General features: G+C 46.5%; 1 protein-coding gene across 2 annotated transcripts; it reads right to left on the reverse strand.

Annotated features, from left to right (window-relative positions):
- Positions 1-133: 133 nt before the first annotated feature.
- Positions 134-16915, reverse strand: galnt6 (UDP-N-acetyl-alpha-D-galactosamine:polypeptide N-acetylgalactosaminyltransferase 6 (GalNAc-T6)). Of its 2 annotated transcripts, XM_083657182.1 has the most exons (11): positions 16763-16915; positions 14451-14987; positions 13786-13958; positions 6543-6692; positions 3388-3622; positions 3084-3201; positions 2717-2917; positions 1736-1867; positions 1515-1616; positions 800-958; positions 134-666 (listed from the first exon to the last, which is right to left on the reverse strand). In XM_083657182.1, exons 2-11 carry the CDS (start codon positions 14945-14947, stop codon positions 553-555), a joined length of 1881 nt encoding a protein of 626 aa, XP_083513308.1. In that variant the 5' UTR covers positions 14948-14987; positions 16763-16915; the 3' UTR covers positions 134-552. The 2 variants fall into 2 exon arrangements, with proteins under 2 accessions (XP_083513308.1, XP_083513309.1); XM_083657183.1 differs by lacking the exon at positions 16763-16915 and having other exon boundaries at positions 14451-15208.
- Positions 16916-19351: the final 2436 nt, after the last annotated feature.

The raw sequence follows: 19351 nt of genomic DNA on the forward strand, positions 1-19351 counted from the left end.
AAATCAAACAGCGGCCGCCTTGCGATGATCATGACGACTTATACAACTATTATTAACTTCTGCTGATGGTGAAAACATTTAAAACTGGCAGTTTTCTATAAATGATCATTTATCTGAGACGACAGTGTAGAGATTTATTTTTTAATAAAAAAAAAAAAATCACATCGTTCCCTTTGGCAAAACTCTTGCATTGTCGCTGCAGCACAGATTTCAACATTCATTGTCAGAGAAAAGTCACTGAAACGGTGATTTTCAAAAGCTGGAGTGCATCAAGAACCACCTCCACCTCCACCTCCACCTGTCTTTCCTGAGTTTCCATCATAAATAAGATTCTAAAATGAGTCCGGTCAGCCTGAGCTTGCTCCACACAGATGGGAATGTCTGTCTTTACATAGTCCTTCCTCCATCTTTAGCGATCCTCCCAGCTTGGCCCAAAGCCCCCCGAGCTCCAGTCAGATGAATGTGGAGCTGGCTCCCGGGCGCAGAGTCTGAGGAAGGGGACACACTGAGTGCCATTAGGTGAGCAGGGCAGACGGGGTGGTGGGGTCAGGGTCAGGTGAAGGTCCAGTGCTGGTTGAGGTCAGCAGCGTTGCAGTGCTCCATCTGAAGGTGACCTCCGCTCAGCTGTAAACACTTCCCACTGCTCGGATTCTTCAGGAGATTCTCCTGGAGGGGGAAAAAACACAGAGAAACAGATGAATCTTCACACAAAATGTAAATATCAAAATATCAATTCATAGTTTGCTGTTCAAAATAGGTGGGTTAAAAGCAGGTAAATCCATATCCCGACGTGGCTCACCTCCGTAAAGACCCACTCCTGTTGCGGCGCCAGACTCGTGCCCTTCCCCTTCCGCTGGCACAGCTCGATCTTCACCGTCTCCGGCTGCGGCACGGCCTGGAGACACAGCTGCTTCCCGATGTTGTGACGCAGCTCCTTCTGAGACGTGTACTCAAAGTACTGGAGGGACGACAGAGACAACCATGTGATCAGAGACCCAACTGTCCAGGAGGACATCCGGTCACCTTCAAATGAGTCCTCATTCTTTTTTTTTCTTTTTTTTTTTATTGACAGATTATTATCAATACATACTTGCATTGTATACATTGTAGATATGTACTGCCATATATATATATATTTTTCTTAGAGAAATAAAATAAAAGACAAAACCACAACAGCCGCAACAAAACAAACAGAAACAAACAAAACAGGGAGTCGACTTTTCACTATACATTCATCTTGGATCCAAAAAAATAAAATCTGGCCTAATGGGTGTTATATATTGAACCCAGCATTCCCATCTTGAGGTAAATTGTTCTACTTTATGATTGATAACAGCAGTTAGTCTTTCCATCTTATATATATCCATCGTAATATTCATCCATTCTTTCACTTTAGGGCTTTCCTGTGATAACCACTTCCTGGTGAGAGCTTTTTTTGAGTCCTCATTCTTAATTTCACAGACACACAAACGCATCGAAAGGAGGTGAAGGAGGTGAGACGAGAGCTACTGTACCTGGTTGCCTCCCATGTTGTGACACTGGTACATGATGACTGGTTTTCCTCCGGTGTTGCTCTCTCCTACGTCCAGGCAGGTCTGAGATGCCGAATTTCGAATCTGCGCAAACACAGACGCACAATAACGGTACAAATACAGCTACAGTAACAGTCTGCTTGCATAATTATTATAGATCTCTCAAGGCAAAACATGAATATAGACAAAGAAACATGACGTACTGCGCCGGATTTGTCCGGGCTTAAGTCCGGGATGAAGATTTCTGGGTAGATGTTGTTGAGGTACCAGGTGAAGTTCTTGCAGTGCAAACTCTCTCTCAGTTTCATACGGGCAGAAGTGTCCCCAAACTGGTTCTGTAACAGTGAAGAAGAGGACTTGAAGTTCTGAGAAACTGTGACTCGTACTATAGTCTCAACACCAGACCCACGAGAGTTCATATACGCTGATACACTAGGTTACTCCATGCTGCAGATCTCTCTGGGTCTGGGACGCTTCTAGCTCCAAACTGCTGTCGGGAATCCTGGCCAGTGATTGGTGGGTTCAGGATTGGTGGGTTCGGAATCCTGAACGGTTACCCACCAATCACAAACGACTTTAGCGATCAGGGCAGGCGCGCCCACCCAAACTGACCGTCGTCTTTTGAAAATGAACCACTCTCTCATTGGTGCTATGACCTGTCAGTCATTCAATTGCGCCCCCCCCCCCCGCCCAAAACAGTAGCGAGGGCTGTGAAGTGGCACAGACTAATTTATGTAGCATGCGGAACGCAGCGATTCAACGTAATATTAGAGTGTGTAGAGAGACTACTCGTACTATAGATATATATATACTATAGAGAACCATTACATAATGACACCAAGAATCCTTTGCTGTCTGGGCTATTTATATCCAAATATCCTCAAACTGGAAACTTAATTTGAGCTTTTAACATTTTCAATATATACATTTGTTTCAATCTCGCTTCTCTTGCGTCTCAGGCCACAGACCTGACTGGCCTTTTTTTTTTTTTCTTCTCCCCGGGGCATTTCACCTTTAATTATGTTTAGATAGGACAGTAGGCAGACAGGAAAGGTGGGGAGAGAGCGGATGGATGACATGCGGCAAAGGACCACAGGTCGTATTCGAAACCCGGGTCGGCCACGGCGAAGGGCCCGAGCCTTCGTGGTATGCGTGCTACCAGGTGAGCTACCAGGAGGACGCACCTGACTGGCCATATTTGCAGCGTTCTTGTTGCGGCGGTAGAAGACGTGCTTGTAGTCGTCCATCCAGACCTCGGCCAGGCGCACCTGGTTGCGCGTGATGACCTCGGTGCCTTTGGGGAAGGTGTGGGGGCTCTTGGTGCGGAAGACGTGGCCCACCACAGAGCAAGGCAGGATCTCCAGCTGACCGCCACACTGCCACACCTGTAGGCACACCATACACCTGTCTGTCATACACCAACATCTATCTACCTGTAGGCACTGCCACACCTGTAGGCACACCGCATTCGACCGTTCAGATTCTGATCACGAGCGGGGACATTCATCAAAGTAACATAATGGGACCAGCAGAGATGATGGTGACACCGACCCTGAACGACATCTCGATATTCTCGCCGCCCCAGATCTCCATCTTGTCGTCGTAGGTTCCGATGTGTTCGAAGTACGTCTTGGAGATGGAGAAGAGACCGCCGGCAAAGGTGGGAGTTCTGAAAAAACAGACATTTTTAATTCGCACATGCACAAAATATGTCTGATGTAGAACGGAATTTAACAATACATTCTTCTCCCGCCGCTTAACCAGCATCTCTCTCTACTGAGCCAAGAATAGACGGTGACATCTTTGAGGAAGAACCACTTGAGATGAAAGTAACAACATGATTGGCCCCTCTTACTTCACGGGGTAAGTTTCATCCTTGCGTTTCTTCCTCTCTTCCTCGGGGATGGCCTCCCAGCCGAAGGTCAGGCTCCAGTCAAAGTTGCCGCGGTTGAAGGCGCGCGCGCTGACCACCGGCTTGTTGAACGCGAAGCTGTTGAGGTCAATGGTGGTGATCTCCGGGCTCACCACAGCGGTGGGCTCCTCCACTATACGGGCCAAGAGGGGCTCCAGCCAGCCGTGGAAACACTCACCTAGCGACGAGAGGGGGGGGGGGGGAAGAGAGGGATAGAGATCACTTCATCATATCCTGACAGAGCAACTTCCCCTTCGACCCCCGTCGACACAAACATGAATTTACAGCCAACAGTCCGTTTCTGTAGAGATGGTTGGAGATGATAGTCCAAAAATAACTGTACCTAACTGCCTGTTTCCCCATAGGAGCAAAAGCCAGCTCCCTGCTCTACAGAGCTTCTTGGTTTCCCTGGAATTCTGTTGTTAAGGAACAACAGGAAACAGGAACTAAACTTTGGTCCATTTGGAATGTTTATGTTGTAGGTTGAAACGGTCTATACTTGTAAATATTTTTGGTATCAGTATGTCCAATGATTTGTGGCATTTTCATTTTGTCACAGGTGCCGCCTATGTTTTGCCCCGGCACCTCTGGCACACTCAGGGAGGAGGAGGAGGAGGAGGGAGGAGGAGGAGGAGGAGGAGGAGGAGGAGGAGGGAGAGGAGGAGGAGGAGGGAGAGGAGGAGGGAGATGAGGAGGAAGAGGAGGAGGGAGAGGAGGAGGAGGAGGAGGAGGAGGAGGAGGGAGAGGAGGAGGAGGAGGAGGGAGAGGAGGAGGAGGAGGGGGAGGAGGGGGAGGAGGAGGAGGGAGGAGGAGGAGGGAGGAGGAGGAGGAAGAGGAGGGAGGAGGAGGAGGAAGAGGAGGGAGGAGGAGGAGAGAGGAGGAGGAGGAGGAGGAGGAGGGAGGAGGAGGAGGGAGAGGAGGAGGAGGAGGGGGAGGAGGAGGAGGAGGAGGAGGAGAGGGTCTATTTGCTGCGGCCCCCTCAAAGTTGTTCCTACTAAAGGTTGTTTCTTCAGAGTTTTTCCTTGTGTGCTTTCAGGGCCTACTGCTGCTGGGGGTGCTGGGTGGGTTAAAAACACGATTTCAGACGGACAAGCCCGTCTTTATTGTCACACGATCACACATCAACACATGCACGGACGGCCACAAACACACTCATGCTGACGGTGGCCGGTGAAATTTGTCCTCTGCATTTAACCCATCCTGGCTTTGTCCTTTCCTCCGGGGGGCAGGCCAGGAGCAGTGGTCGCTTTCTCGTACAGCGCCCGGGGACCAACTTCGGATGTTGTCGTCACTGGTCGGATGACGATGGCGATCTGATCTTCTGCATGTTTTTAGTGGGGGGGTTATATACGGAGGAACCCCCTGGGGGAGCACGGGGAGAACATGCAAACTCCACACAGAGAGAAAGGCCCTTACGACGAGATACCCCACCTGGGCAGTAGGCACTGAGGATATGGGGGGGAACACAACCACAGCGCCCACAGTGTCCCAGGCGAGAATCGAACTCAGGACCTTCTGACTGTGAGGCGACAGCTCTACCACTGAGCCACCGTGCCCCCTTAGGCTAGGTTAGGCTGTAGAATAGTATATTGTTAATGTAACAGGAAACAAATCCTCTTTGTGTTACGCTTCACTCCAAAGCACCTTGCAATACTGTCAGTATTATCCGCTGCCAGACTGAATTCCCGGTCGGGCAGCTCCCCCAAAATGTGACTGGACGCAGCCAACGTGAACAGCGCAGTATACTATGATATAGATGGGGAGATAACAGCAGAGAGTGAAAGCTATTACCAAGCATAATGCACTAATACAGTGATTCTCAAATGGGGGTCCGGGGACCCCCAGGGGTTCTTGAGGGGGTTCCAGGGGGTTCCCAGCCAAAAGGGGGGTCATTTATTTTCGCTATAATTCCATTCATAAGTAACACAATGACTATTTTGGTCATGGCTTTTATACACTTTCTGTAACAAAACATCTACCATGGGACAAAATCCTATCAAATGGGGGTCCATGGTGTAATTTTTGTCAGTTTAGGGGTCCTTCATGTGAAAAGATTTGAGAACCACTGCACTAATACAGTCTCTCCTTCGGCTAACTTCTAGCTATTGAAATCCTAGTGAAATCACAATTTACTAATTTTTCTGGGAACTCCCCTGCGAGCCCCTCGTCAAGATGACGTTTGAGCAATATACGTCTGGTTGCCGTCGGCAACGCCCCAAGTCGAGGCTGACGTTGTAGCATGTTTCCAGCTTAAAGGAGAATTTCGTTTTTTTTTAACCTGGACCCATCTCCTGGCATTAATTATGATTTGACCACTCACCCAGCGATCTCCGCGGCGTTTCTGGCCGTCCTAGCGTTGTTTTGAGATCAATAGCGTCCAAGTCAGTCTTAAATGGAGCTGATTTGGGGCCAAGTGTGAGCCTGTCTTTCCTGCATCTAAATAGCTATTTTTATTCCCGTTTTCGCCGCATATCGCCATAATCTGATCCGTCAACATCCACCATAGTGATATTTCCCCCCAGGCTGTTTCCTGGTCTCTCCCAGGGACCAAATTACCTCAAACGTGATCTCGGTCACCAAGTCTCGTGAAGTCCCGCGATACTTTCCTGCCGACTGGTCAACTAAACAGGTAGGACGCTTTGCGGTGGTGGTTTTAGCGTAACCTATGTGGGGTTTGGCGTAACCTATGTGGGATTCAAAATAACGAAGGTTATGCCAAACCCCACATAGGTTACGCTAAAACCACCACCGCAAAGCGTCCTACCTGTTTAGTGAAGCAAAATGTGAAGCAGGAAGTGACGTTCACTTTAAATCTCTGGTACAGTGCTGAAGCAGGAAGTGACGTTCCACTTTAAATCTCTGGTACAGTGCTGAAGCAGGAAGTGACGTTCCACTTTGCCTCTCTATGGCAATCAATCCCCCTGACCCCTGAGGTGTAAATCACCTATTGAGCTACACAAATCTGCTTAAAAGTGTGTGTGTGTGCGTGCGCGCGCGCGTGTGTGTGTGTGTGCATGCGTGTGCGTGCATGTGTCTGTGTGTGCGTGTGTGTGTGCGTGCGTGCGTGCATGTGTGTGCGTGATGCATGGTTCTCTCACAGTGTGCATCGAGGAAGGTCAGCACCTCTCCCTGGGCCATGCTGGCTCCCAGCAGCCGGGCGGTGATGAGACCTTTCCTCTCAGGCTGCCGAACCACACGCACGATGTCCAGCTGACGCACGTACTCCTCCAGGCGGCTCTTCAGGTGCTCTGAGGGAGACAAGAGACACAGACAGCGCCGCTATGAAGAAGCACGACTGACGAGATCGTTGAATACGTTGAATTATTCACATGAATTCAGTTGATTTATTTTGCTGTAGAATGCTACAGAGGACCAAATTGAAACAAATGTTAAAAAATAAAATGCACAGAACCTTGTGAAAAAAATACACGATTATTTAACGCGATTACCCATTGACTTTTGCAACATCATTTATTGAACTTGAAAAAACAAATAAATAAATATATATATATATGTTTTCACAATTGTGGGAAGCCAAAATTGTAATTGAGATTAAATTGTGATGAATTGCACAGATCTAATCCAACTGCTGTGATGAGCAACGCTGTAATATCCAGAGAATAAAGAGATGTCTCTCTCACTGCAGAGGACAACAATGCTTCCCGAGTCCCTGCTTTTCCTCGTGGAAGTGAACTCATGCTACTGTTGGACACCCTGGAAAATACTAAGAGCTTTTATGTAGCAGGAAATACAGGAACAAATAGTGGAAGTAGGGAAATATATTAAGGATTCTTTGCATTCATTACGCATTTATTTATTGAATTCGGTTTTGTTTTATCGTTTCATTTACTGATCTAGATTTCTCTATACCATTTTAAACATGCCGTTGATACTTTTGCTTTTATTTAAAGATTTATTTATTTCTAATTACGGGCTGATTCTGGCCTCAGGTCTACCTACCTACTTTTCTGTTTTGCAATTTCACTACAAATTATTATTTTTTATTTCCAAATGAAGACTATTTATTCACAGTGCAACAAAGAATTTACGTGAACCTAAATTTATTGATCCCTGTAGGGGAAAATGCTCTCTTTGCGTGCCGCTCTCCACAGAGAGGTCAGAGGTCAACGTCAGCTTCAGGACCCCTGGAGCTGGTCGGGCTTCAGCGTCCCATTGTCTCACTGACCTGCCAGCACCACTTCCTCACTCAGAGGGTATCCCGCTGCCATCTTAAAGTGCCGCTCCGTGATTGTGATAATAACTCATGTGAACTTTCTACGATCGATCATTCAAAATAATGCAGAGGGAGTGTGTCAGCAACAATGTAGACGTTCAGGAGCGACTCTTACCCAGAATGCATTGTGGTGGTGATCGTTTGTCAATTTGCTGTGCACGGCGGCCCACAAGAACAAACGATACAAAAGTTTTAAGTCAAACCAACAAGGATTAAACCTCATTCATGACATGAACTCGTCCGTGATATTTTATTACTCATTGCTCTGTGTAATTATTAATCTTCAGGCCTACTTAAAGTTTGTTCCGTTTCGACGAGTCTGCTCCCCCTCTGACTCCGCCCCCCCTCCGTCTGCAAGCAGCCAGCGTATCAAGAATCAAGATGACCGACAGTGGAGCTGAAGCTGAGAGGGGTTCATGTCATTCAAGATGACCGACACTGTAGCTGAAGCTGAGAGAGGTTCATGTCATTCAAGATGACCGACACTGTAGCTGAAGCGGAGAGGGGTTCATGTCATTCAAGGACACGTCAGCTGCTGCTGCTGCTGCTGACGTGGTGGGCTGATAGTCAAATCCTTCAGATGGAAAACGGACTCTCTACACAACCTCTGCTGCCACAACAATTAAAAATATAGACATTTTTTGTGGTTTATGGAGGACTTGCATAGATGTGACTCCTCTCTCCAACCTAAGTCCCCCTCGTAAAAGAAGGAGGTGGTTTATCCCTATGATACAGAGATCTTGATGAACTATGAATCCATGTCTATTTGTAAGTCGCATTCCTGGGTATGTACTTTAAAAACAGTTATTACACTGTAAATTAAATTGGGCCATGCAAAGTACAAGTGTTTTTTTTTTGTCCCCCCCAACCCCCCCCGATTTTTTATCCCATTTTTATCCCCCATTAGTGCTAATTTAATTTTATTTATCCTGGTTGCTGCTCCACCCTCTGCCGATCTGGGGAGAGCCGAAACTGGCTCCATGCTTCCTCTGAGACATGGGCAGTTAGCCAGCCGCTTCTTTTCACCTGACAGGGGAAGCTTCACCGGTAGGATATAGCACGTGGGAGGATCACACTATTCCAACCAGTTCCCCTCCCTCTGAACAGGCGCCCTTAACGACCAGAGGAGGAACCACATTAGCAACCAGGATATTGCATGTTTTGGTGAAGGGGTTCCTATATGAAGGAAACCCCCGGGAGGCACGGGGAGAACATGCAAACTCCACACAGAAAGGCCCTTTTGACGACCCCACCCGGGCGGTGGGCACTCGAGGACATGCGGACGGGCACGCACTCCTTCAGCGTTCGTTCACAGCATCCCAGGTGGGAATCGAACCCAGGACCTTCGAGCTGTGAGGCGACAGCGCTTACCACTGCACCACCGTACCACCTAAAAGTACAAGTGTTAAAGCTGCATTCAGCGATGTTTTTGTGTTCAAATAAGTGTTAAATGGCTCTATATTCTGACAGCAATCACTGAAATAGAGTGTTTGGTCAGTGACTTGAAACCCCCAACCCCCCACTGTCCTCTATCTCTCTCCTGTAGTCCTGCAGGCAGGGCGGACGTATCTTCACAACCGTAAGTCGGACAGACTTACGGTTGGATTCGGGGTGAAAAAATACATGTAGTCCTTTATTGGCATCGCGATTCGACCTTCCGTTTCCCAGAAAATGCCAACTTTTGTCTGATTGGATGATTTGAGGTCGCCGCCAGTTTTTATCCAATCAGAGAAAAGTTGACATACGTACTACACCTTCAGCCACACTGAAGGTGATCTGTGTTACATGCATAATACTGTATGTGGGTTATATGCATGTATGCATTTATCTATCTATGTATTTATGTGAAGCCTGCAAAGCTGACAAAATAAAATCCCCTCGAGGGACAATAAAGTATTTGTATAGTATATTTTGAAAGCCCCGACACAAAACGGCAATGTAGAGGCAACACAACAGGAGAAACTGGGTTAGGACTTCCTTTCCGACAACATTTCTGACCACACTAGCGCTGCCGCGGCGCACACCCAGTGTCTGTGCAGCACCTAACACCCACATGTCTGAACGTTATGACACCACGACACACAGCGCCTGCTCCTCGTTTAAATATGGCAACAGAAAGCAGAAGTGTCAGACAGTCGGTTGTAGGCAATGTGCAAATACAGTTTATCATGGCAACTGCAACATCCCTCTTTTGACTATGTACTTTAACTGCCTCTATCAGAACAAACCATCCTCAGTTCTATAGTGACACAGATGAGCGTTCAAGCACGGGAGGAGTGGGTGAGATCATGCAACACTGCTCACAGAAACTCAAGTTGGACTTGGAACCGTTTGGCTAATGTTTAAGTCGTTTACATTAGCCTACAGAATACATGTGATAGTGTTTGTATCATTGCTGTACCTCCTTGATAGGGCTGATACACTGTTTAAGCCAGTGGTTCTCAAATTTTCTCACATGAGGGACCCCTACACTGACCATGGACCCCCATTTGATAGGATTTTGTCCCATGGTCCCCCATATGATAATAAGATTGATGCTTTTAGATGTTTTATTACAGAAAGTGTATAAAACCCATGACCAAAAGAGTCATTGTGTTACTTATGAATGGAATTATAGTGAAAATAAATGACCCCCTTTTGGCTGGGGACCCCCTGGAACCCCCTCAAGGACCCCTGGGGGTCCCCGGACCCCCATTTGAGAACCACTCGTTTAAGGTGTTAGAAAAGCTTGCAACTAAGACAACTGAAACATTAAAGACCCCCCTAAAGTCATCTTTTTAAGATGTATATAAATACTTCTCATTTGTGTCCAATATGGTTTTTCCACAACAACAAAGTTAAATTCAGTCAGGAACACTCATCGATTTAACCCATTTATTGCAACAAATGGAAATAAAGTTATGTTTGGTGCTGATGGCTCCACTCTTGACAGAAGATGCTCCTTGGATTAGCATGCTAAGCTAATCCGGGAGTGCAATGCCAAATCCCCCATGTGTTAGATGATGTCATCATTCCTACTACGATGTCGACAGTGATGAATGTTATGACATCACGGATGAGGTCATAAATCACAGATGTCATACAGTTCTAGAGAGCTCGACCTGGTGGCCAGGTCACTATAGTGATGTCATGTATGACCGATGATGTAAACAGTGATGAGGTCATAAATCACGGATGAGGTCATAACGCCATGTGATGTCACGTTCGGCTCCTATAAGAATTGGCTCTGCTGACTGTCGAGGGTCAGCAGAGCCAATTCTTATAGGAGCCGAATATGACATCACATGGCGTTATGACCTCATCCGTGATTTATGACCTCATCCGTGATGTCATAACATTCATCACTGTCGACATCGTAGTAGGAATGATGACATCATCTAACACCATGGGTATGCAAGACATTGAATACCAGTTTAACCTTTGCGGCCATGCGAGGCTGAACTAGAAAGGTGGAGGCTGGGGTGGTGGAGGTCAAGCGTTGCAGCAGCAACGATGTGAGGCAGCACTGGAGTAGCAAACACCAGTGTAGGAGGCAGCCATATTTAAATGTACCGCCTTCTTGTGATAAAGGATGCGATTGGTGAATGATTAAAACTCTTATCCAATCAGCGGGCTGTCAGCTGATCACAGCTGGGGCGTAGCCTATGACTTCGTGTCCTGCGTGAATTAACACGATGCTTCATTTAAATCTTAAAATGACCACGCCCCCTTCTGGCCTCGGCAAAAAATCCCAGAATCTGTAAATATGCAAATAGTTGATTTTTAAAGTTTAAATGCTGAATACTGGACAGGGATTGGCTCCAAGTATTTGTGATGATAGGATTGTGATAGGAGTGCACATGTTTTAGTTAACGGTTTATTTGTTCTTATTGCTCTTAACCCGTCTGTCTGAGTGTCTGTAAACCCCTCTGGATAGGTTGTTTTTTGTAACAGGGCGCTCTTGAAAATGAGAGCTTGCTCTCAAGAGCCTTCCCTGTATAAACAAAGGCCAAATAAAATAAATAACATAAAAAATATCACAAATCAAAGAGAAACGTTCCACTTTCAGCGGACGATTGTGAACACAGCCTTCTAGTGTGAAACTGTGCACAGACATCATCACTCTGATGTGCACAGTGACGCTCAGACATCACACTGAGGGCACAAGAAGAAAAGAACAGAGGGGGGGTCTTTAACGTCCATGCTCTTTTCTCTGGAATGCCATCAAGTTGTTGTTCTGGCACGGACTCTGTTCAAGTCCCCTTTGTCATGTTATGATGGTATCTCCCACTGAAACACTGCTGCGTGCTCTGAGTCACTGCATGGAAGAAATACTCTCTTAACTCAAGTTGACAGATTTGTGATGCAGTGACACACAGGACAAGGACAGTATGTGCCAGCTAAACATGACGTCACAGCTAGCCGGTTAGCATTGGTGATATGTGATTATGAAAGTTGAAAACATCTTGTCCTCAAAGTGAAATTCTTCAAAAATCTATTTGATTATATCTAATATGTATAGTATAGCCAAATCAATTACAATTTGGTGTGTTAAGATACTCAATGACATCACAACGTATTCATTGATAGTTTTATAGCAGAACTAGCATGTTGCGTTGTGGTGCACCCTGTCCTTTGCTAAACATAATTACAAACTGCACTCGTAAGTCGAAGCATGGTTTCGCGTGGGTTCTCTGAAACTCACTCATTTAGAAGTTTTTTTTTTATATATATATTTTTCCCCCGATTTTTTATCCCATTTTTATCCCCCATTAGTGCTAATTTAATTTATTTATCCTGGTTGCTGCTCCACCCTCTGCCGATCTGGGGAGAGCCGAAACTGGCTCCATGCTTCCTCCGAGACATGGGCAGTTAGCCAGCTGCTTCTTTTCACCTGACAGGGGAAGCTTCACTGGTAGGACATAGCACGTGGGAGGTTCACGCTATTCCAACCAGTTCCCCTCCCTCTGAACAGGCGCCCTTAACGACCAGAGGAGGAACCACATTAGCAACCAGGATATTGCATGTTTTGGTGAGGGGTTCCTATATGAAGGAAACCCCCGGGAGGCACGGGGAGAACATGCAAACTCCACACAGAAGGGCCCTTTTGACAACACTCATTTAGACATTGATTCACTCTGTGCATCTTTGGTGATGCAGTTTGCTGATAACCAGGTAGAAGGAGGGTTGTCAAAGGTATCGATAGTATCGATAAGTATCAATACTAACCATTTGAAATGGATACAATACTAATTTGCAACAGGTGTCGGTATAGTATTGATAAATATAGTTACTAAAAATTAACAGATACAATACTCATTTGCAACACTATCGATTGTGCTTTCTCTTAATGAAAAATCAAACATAGTACTGATTTTTCCTCCTCCTCCTTGAATGGCTAGATGGTTTCTCCCACTCTGTGGTCAGGTGTGCATGATGGTTTCTCCCACTCTGTCCTCAGGTTTACGAGCAGTGCTCTGGACAACATCATCACTGCAGCTTGTATTTGACATTAAGCCAGGCTTTTGTGCATATTATTACATATTATTATCTACAGATGGTCAAATTCACAGGGTGAAACATTACAACACCCTTTACTCTGTTGCCTCCTCTTGCATCACTAGCATATTACCTCAACTGCCATTTCCCCCTGGCATTGCCCCCCCCCCCCCAGAGACAGTTAGAGAGTTGCAGACTAGCACATACTTCCTCCGATACGTGTGCAGTTGCCAGCCGCTTCTTTTCACCTGACAGTGAGGAGGTTCACCAGCAGGACGCAGAGCGTGGGTGGATCACGTTATCCCCCCCCCCCCCCCCCCCCCAGTTCCCCTTCCTCCCAAACAACACCCCGACCGACCAGAGGAGGCGCTAGTGCAGCGACCAGGACACATACCCTTAATCCAGCTTCCCACCCGCAAACACGTCTAATTGTGTCTGTATGGACGGCGCCCGACCAAGCCGGAGGTACAGTAACATGGGGGCTCGAACCTGCGACCCTCGTGTTGGTAAGCAGGGAATCTATTGCTGCACTACCCGGACGCCCTGAGTCAGTGCTTTGAGTATGTTTTGCCATCAGTGCGTGTGTGTGTGTATGTATATACAGTGTATGTACACTGCATTTTTTGCACCTGCAATACTGGCGTCGTCCACCAGGATGATCTCCTTGAGCAGGGCAGCAGGAGAGGAGTGCAGCACGCTGAAGACCGTCCTGAGGAGGGTGGACCAGGCCTCGTTGTGGAAGACGATGATAACACTGGTGGTGGGCAGAGCGGGGCAGCGACGGAACTTCTGGTCCACGCACCTGGAAAAGGTGAGCCACGTCAAAACACAGAGAGAGTGAGAGAGAGTGAGAGAGAGTGAGAGAGAGATGTTTGCACACTTTCAAGGTCTGTTCACTCGCACTTTAGACAAACAGAGCCCAGCCCTGAGCATACAGAAGTCACAATGATCTGAAGATAAGCGAGCGGTTACAACGCTTTCTGCAGCACAAAGCGCTCAAGACCTAGATCAAGACTGGGACATTTTCAGACGCTGTGGAAAATTAAGCGTGGGTGGGGACATTTACAACAACACAGATAATAAGCTGGTGTCCCATATAACTGACATGTGTAGTAGACACACACACACGGTGTTGTTAGACTCAAGTTTCTGTGGTGATCTTCAGGATATTCTGCGTCATGGCAAACTGTGTGTGTGTGTGTGTGCAATGTAAAGTAATTTAGGGTTTAATTGATCAGATTCAAATTAGATTAATTGATCAGATTAATTGATTGATTATCCTGGCAACTCTTACTCTGGAGGCCTGGTGTCGTCGCCGAGACCGCGGCTCAGCGAGATGCGGTCGCTGACAAACTGGTTGAAGCAGTGTCTGGTCATGCCCTCCTCCTTCTCCTTCTCCTCCTCCGGGGTCAGGTGGTCCTTCTGGTACGCCTTGCCGTCGGCGCCGGGGCTGCCGGCGTCCTCCGCGGGCCTCTCCAGGAAGGGCCTGAGCTCGGCCCGGCTGTAGAACCCGGCCGGGCAGCGCGCGTCCTGCGTGGGCCGCTCCTCGGCGGGCGGAGGCTGCGGGGCGCCGATCTGGAAGCCCATGTTGTTGACGGCGTCGCGCACCATCACCAGCACCTTGTCCTTCTTGTCCACCAGCTCCTGGAACCAGGGGTCGCGGGCGGGCGGGCCCCCCGCCGCCGACCCCACGTCCCGCTGGAGGACCACCAGCACCACCAGGAACAGAGTCCCGCCCAGGAGCACCAGCTTCAGGGGGGACATGCGCCGGCGCAGGAAGAACAGACGCATGGTCCCGGACGGGGGGGGGGGGGGGGCGTCGCTCTCGAGGCTGTTGAGATGAGACAGAACAGAACGAATCAAATCGATTCTCGAGAGCCCCCCGAGATATGTGTGTGTGCGGGTTTACCCGACGGTTTTAGCCAAGCTGGGAAAAACGAAATCAATCTCTCTGGAATCCGTTTTAATTGAAAACCAAATCCACCTGTAACACTTCATTCACACTATCTGCCTGTCTGTACTTGCTAAATATCCAGTAATTCCTGAAGTAAAATATGCAGGCGTTGAGAGAAATCCTTTTAAACCCGCTCGTCAGTCTCTCCAGGTGAGTGTCATAGCAGCCAGCGCTCTAGCCAATGCTCCTCCCAGGCTCCTCCCCTCCCCAGAATGCAGTCCTGCGGGACAGGTGAGTAGGGCATGTGGGAGAAGGAGGCAGAGAGAACAAACAGGGCACACCTCTCTCAGGGAGGAGGGCACACCTCTCTCACAGGGCACACCTCTCACAGGGCACACCTCTCAGTCAACAGCTGAACGGCACCTGCTCCGTGTCCGGCCACGGGCCCCGGCCTCCAGCAGCAGCACCCACGTGGCACCACCAGGTGAGCTGCTCAACTCCCGCAGCAGGTTAATGAGTGACGCACGCACCACAACACCTGCTCTGCTACTACTACAGTACGCCAGACACATCAGCAGCTGTCACCTCTCTCAAGGAAGTGGCACAAACCTATCTCCTGGTGCACCGTGCAGCAGCAGCGTTTGAAACAGGATCTAGGATCCGCAGGTCCGTAGGTGATCACCGTTGAGAAACGCACTCTTACTTTGGTCATAATTAATTTACCGGAGGCTCAAGCCTCAAGGAGAGGCCTCGTTCATAATTCATTTGAGACACACTTTTGTGATTCCAGAGAGAGAGACACACAATGGCTGTCCACTTTGCACTGACATTTCCCACCTGGACAACCAGTTTGTCCAGTTTGCTGTCATCATCACAGTGCAGAAAGGAAGAATAGAGGACAAAATGTGCACCCAGATACACAACGGTTCAACATGTAGCTAACGATTATGGGATTATTTAGGCTTTTGTTGAATGCAATTGTCAATCTGAAAAGACTATACAGTATGATAAAATTACCAAGTGTGGTCTTCTTGACTATCACGAAGACTGACTTCTCCAGCATCAGTCCCGTCATGATATCATGGAGTTATATGCCACACTTAAACTGGTTATTTTGTTCAATAAAGTTTATTAATCCTTCCTACGAGTCTCTCGTGATTGAACTAGTTACATACTGTAGTCTACCTACTGTAACAGATGTTACAACCAGATATGAATGTCCCATGTCAGTATTAGTTTTTAAAAAGGTATAGGACACTGATGCTTGCCAAGATCATCATCTTTATAACAATTATAAACAGGCTACTTGCGGTAGGCTACAACAACTTGGCACTATCTGGTAAATAAATGGCCTTAGATGCTCAGGCCTGACAAAACCGTTTCCTCAGCTGAACCGCGTCATGTCTAGTGTGAAAGAGGAAGAAAATGCTTGCCAACAAATTGTAGGAAGTTGTTATCACGCGAACAGTGTAGTAACTTTTAGCCAAAACATTCAAACAACACTGAATACGTTAGGATTCTCAGACGGGAGAAATCAACCCATTTCAACAGCACAAAGATAACATTCTTCTGATCTCTTTCAGTGACTCTGTGATGAAGTGTTAAGAAGACCTGACAGACAGGCAATATTAACTAGCTCCAAAACAAAATGACAGCGAGACTCGACGAATGACAGATCGCCTTTAAGTTTGAATCCTGTGACTTTAACTTACCTAAAAGCAGGGGGGCGCAAAATGTGTGAAGTTTCCTGGAGCTCTTCCAGCGCGTTGTGTGGAAACGATCCAAGTTTGTCCCCTCAAGTCGTCAGGACAGGCAGCACTTTAGCGCGACAAAGGAGACAGATCAGAGCAGTCCGTTCCGCTCAGGCAGGCAGGCAGCCTCCCTCCCGGCTTCTCCTTTGAACGCAACAGGTGCCATTCATCGTTGAAGTGATTAGCTGGAGGAGTGAGGGAGCGCCCCTGGTGGCGTGGCTGGGTCCTAAAGAAGTCCCGTTTTTCCTTTCCTCAGCAGCAGAGCAGCATCTTTAATAAATGTGACATTTGATTGTAAACCTATACACAGCAGCAGATATTGCATGCAGTAAGTGGATGGCGGTGTGTGTGTGTGGCGGCAGTGTGGGTCACGATTGTGATATCATCAAGTGATGTCATCGGTGATGTCACTCGAGCAATTGTGATGTCATCAGTGATGTCACTCGAGCTGCAATTGCGATGTCACCTTGTTGTTTGATGTTTACCTTGTTTTTTTTACCTTGTCAGAGATGGGCGAAAATACATCATAAAGTATTTTGATACAAATTACAAATACTTGCTCAAAAAAAGTATCACAATACAAGTACAAAATACTGGTCTGAAAAATGTATTTGAAATACAAATAGGTATTTTGTATTTTGAAAATACATAAAAATACATTTTATAAAAACTGATAAAGAGCTGCAACAATTAGTCAATTCATTGATTTATTGCCTAATATTATATTAATTGCCTATTTTGGTGATTTATTCATCTTTTTGAGCCATTTCTTTAAGGAAGAATGTCCTAATTCTCTGATTCCAGCTTCTCAAATGTGAAATGTTGTGGTTTCTTTAGATGGTAAATCATCTCTTTAGTCCTCTGTGACAGTATTCTCCTTCGTGTACCCTCTAACACACTACAGTTCTTCAATTTCAGTTTTAGCTGTTTTTCAGCACAGCTAATTTCTCCCTCACTTCAGCTGTTAATCACCTTCTGTGAGGGCTTTTGACTTATAGGCAGGATGACTAGGCAGCATCGTGCAAATGTGTGCCATCGGCTCATACTACATCAGAGTTGCTCGAGTGACATCACTGATGACATCACAACTGCCTGAGTGACATCACAGTTGTGCAATCAGTTGCTCGAGTGACATCACTGATGACATCACAATTGCTCAAGTGACAACATCACTGATGACATCACTGATGATATCACAATCGTGACCCACACTGCCGCCACACACCCCGCCATCCACTCATCAATTTATATTAGTAATTTATCCGGGGGAATTTCCACCAATACAAGGCTTCATACTAGTTTAGACGAAGAAGCGATGTGGTGAAGTCTGACTCAAGACCCACCCTACTGATTTGTGGTTGAGTTTGTTCTACAGTAAGGGTAAGCCAATCAGAGGTGGAGTAGAAGTGACATGTCACATTGAGCTTTTTTTCTCCACAGTTTAAACCTGTGTCAATGTTAAAACTGTGCCAATTTGAGAATAAAATGACGTCAACTTAAAGAAAAAAGTATTTTATGTATTTAAAATACACAAAATACAAGGTCTGAAAGTATTTTGATACAAATTACATCTTATTTTTCTCGGTCCAGCCAAATACAAATTACAAAACACACAAATGGATTTGAAATACGTATTTGAAATACATGTATTTGAAATATGTATTTGAAATACATGTATTTAAAATACTGCCCATCTCTGTGTTCAGTTATCATTCAAAGAATACAGGAGCCTTGTTCAATCACTTTGGCCACCCCTGCTGACCGTGTTTACAATTGAAAAACTCCGACAGTTCACACAACTTTAACACGACGTGCATCAAACATCAAACTCTTGAGCTACTCCTGCTCTCACTCAGAATGTCAAAATAGAAGCGATACGTCACGCTGATTCGTCCTATAAGGTCACTATAAACTGTAGTGAGAGACACTACAAGTTCCTATAGGAACATTACGGTTTTCTCGTCGGGGATTATCATCTAGTTTAATTAATGTTCAGCATAGAGTGCTGTAAGTGAACATATGCCGCCCATTACCTCAACACAAATTCATTATTCATCTGCGAGCAATTAAATAGTCTCTCCTGCATCACCTGCTTGAAACCGTAGACTGATTGATTCAGAAAAGGAGAAGGAGACGCTCTCAGGTTACTGTGTCACTGGGAGAAATCTTGATTGCAGGCTGTTGATTGACCTGAGTTCTAAATTAAAAAACACACACTCATACATGATGTGCTCTGTGACAATGTGTTATGGAACGCGTTTAAACGGAGAAATGTTCAGAATGACTGTAAAGAATTAGCCTGAATAAATAGACATTTATAATAGCCTATTGCAGTTTTCCAGGCCCATTGTTAAGAGAGTCAGTCAAAGTTTCACTGCCCTCCAGAGGCGATTCAATGTAAGCACTAGGCCTACCCTTTTCCACAAGCACAGCAACCGTTTTGAGGAGGTCAAGCAGGAAGCAGGTGTAACCAATACCATTAGTGACGGTTCCGTTCCATTTAGGTGTGCCAGTGTCAGGGGCCCTCATTAATGTTATTTGTTACACCTG

The sequence above is a fragment of the Poromitra crassiceps genome, assembly GCF_964638095.1.
Source record: "Poromitra crassiceps genome assembly, chromosome: 20".
NCBI classification, from domain to species: Eukaryota; Metazoa; Chordata; class Actinopteri; order Beryciformes; family Melamphaidae; genus Poromitra; species Poromitra crassiceps.

What these genes read in the sequence shown, in the direction of transcription:
- galnt6 (XM_083657182.1), bottom strand. Translation starts at nt 14,947, where the DNA reads ATGCGTCTGTTCTTCCTGCGCCGGCGCATGTCCCCCCTGAAGCTGGTG. An exon ending in ACAACATGGGAGGCAACCAG is followed by an intron (nt 959 to 1,514) that starts GTACAGTAGCTC and finishes TCGTCCCTCCAG; the next exon opens with TACTTTGAGTACACGTCTCA. An exon ending in AGGAGTGGGTCTTTACGGAG is followed by an intron (nt 667 to 799) that starts GTGAGCCACGTC and finishes TTCCCCCTCCAG; the next exon opens with GAGAATCTCCTGAAGAATCC.